General features: G+C 43.3%; 1 protein-coding gene across 1 annotated transcript; it reads right to left on the bottom strand.

Moving 5' to 3' along the window:
* LOC113750406 (pentatricopeptide repeat-containing protein At3g12770-like) lies at positions 1-2,031 on the bottom strand. Its single transcript, XM_027294381.1, has one exon. It carries the CDS (start codon positions 2,029-2,031, stop codon positions 1-3), a length of 2,031 nt encoding a protein of 676 aa, XP_027150182.1.

Here is a 2,031-nt window from a genome sequence, read left to right as displayed (position 1 = left end):
TCACCAACAGTCCATACAAGAACAACATCCATCCTTGAAATGATGAAAGCAACCTGGATCTCTTAATACAATTTCAACCCCCGCTTCTTTTGAAATAGCCTTGACAAAACTATGGCAATTTTGACAGACACGCCCATTTTTACTCACGCGAATTGTTTGCCCTGCTACTCTATTGATAAGACCAAATGAGACAGCCAAGAGTTCACTATGTCCAATGGGATCACATTCTCTCTCTCCGTACACATCATGGAGACTAAAATCTGCACTCTGAAATCCTTCTGCTTTTACCCTCTTCTGTAAATTCTGTAGTTCAGAGTACACACTTTCTGATCGTGGGTGAGATGCATCCCCTGTCCTGAAGACATGAATCTTGTTTTTGAACTCAATCCAACTACATGCTTTTCTAGGCCTCAAATCCATATCCTTAATTGTCTCACTATATTTATCTGCCATGTCCCAATTTTTGTGATGTGCGTACCAGTTCGATAACAGAACATAATTCTCTGTATTAAGAGGCTCCAAGTCACAAAGCTGCTCAATAACTTCTTTTCCTCTAATGGTGTTCCGCTGTACCCTGCACCCATCGAGTAATGCTCTTAACACTTCCCCTTGCCTTGAGATTTTCCTCTCCTCAATAAATGCCTTTGCATCATAAAAGAGACCAGCACGGGCTAGAAGTGCAACGATCAAGGCACAATGTGCAACCTTAGGCGATCTAATGCAGTTAAAGTAATACCGACCTTCTTCAACCATGCGGGCAGAGTAACAAGCATAGAGGACTGCAGCCAATGTCATCTGATCTGCTTCTAGTCTTGAGTTCTCCACCATTTCGTGATACAAATCCACACCAACCTTTCCTTGTCCATGTAAACTATGACCCAAGATCATAATGGTCCATGAAATAACATCCCTGTCTTTCATTGCAGCAAATACTCTTGAAGCATACTCAATGGACCCTGATTTGACGTACATGTCCATCAGAGCATTCAGGACAGTTACGTTCATGTCAATCCCATTCCTTATCAGATGGCCATGAATTTCCTTACCATTCTTATTTGCAGCCACTCGAGCACAACCTGGAAGAACACTAGAAATTGCAAAGGCATCAGCTTTTATCCCATCACCAATCATTAACCGAAATAACTTGAGACCCTCATGGAACCCACCCTTTTTCACATACCCATTAATCATCGCAGTCCAAGAAATGGCATCTTTGCACCTCATCCCATCAAACACTGCCCGGGCATCTCTGATACTACCACATTCAATGTACATTTTCACTAGAGCATTCCCTACCAAAATATCGATATCCAGCCCAAAATCCTTAGCAATCTGATGAATACGCCTCCCATCACGCAACGATTTCAACATCCCACAAGCAGTAATAACAGTAACCAGTGCGACAGCATCAACAATTTTACCACCATGATCTATCATTTCGTTAAACAAGTCAATCGCCAGTTCAGGCTTATTCCTTTTCACAAACATGCCAGCCAGCAAAGTCCACGCTACAGCATTATTTCTGTCGAAATTGGCAGTCTTAAAATACCATTTTGCAGCCTGGACGCCCTCCAGCTGACCATACAAATCAACTATGGCCGACGTGACATATGCATCAGAAACGAACCCAAACTTTATAACATGGCAATGAAGCTGTTTGCCCAATGACAAATTACCTAAAAGCCGCGAAGCTGCAAGAACCCGAGGCAGAGTATGGCGGTCAGGCCTGACGCCAAGCAAAAGCATTCTCTGGTAAGTGGAAGTGACTTGTCTTGGGTCCCCATTCGTTAAATGAGTCTGGATAACGTTGTTCCATGCGAAAGTATCCCACAGAGGAATTTCATCAAACAGTTGGTGGGTCTGAGTTTTGGTAAGCTTAGAACTAGCAACCGAGCTGCATTTGCAGCGACTGACATGGGTTTGGTTTGGAATGATGGGAAAAGGCTGGTTTAGGGGTGGATTCTCAGGTGATGTTGAGGAGAAGAGATAGTGTGTTTGGGTGGATGTTGATGGAAATGCGATCACATCCAT

This window comes from Coffea eugenioides, chromosome 10 (assembly GCF_003713205.1).
Source record: "Coffea eugenioides isolate CCC68of chromosome 10, Ceug_1.0, whole genome shotgun sequence".
Taxonomy (NCBI): domain Eukaryota; kingdom Viridiplantae; phylum Streptophyta; class Magnoliopsida; order Gentianales; family Rubiaceae; genus Coffea; species Coffea eugenioides.
This window is presented reverse-complemented; position numbering and strand designations above follow the sequence as displayed.

Coding starts and splice junctions, on each gene's coding strand:
- LOC113750406 (XM_027294381.1), bottom strand. CDS start 2,031: ATGGATGTGATCGCATTTCCATCAACATCCACCCAAACACACTATCTC.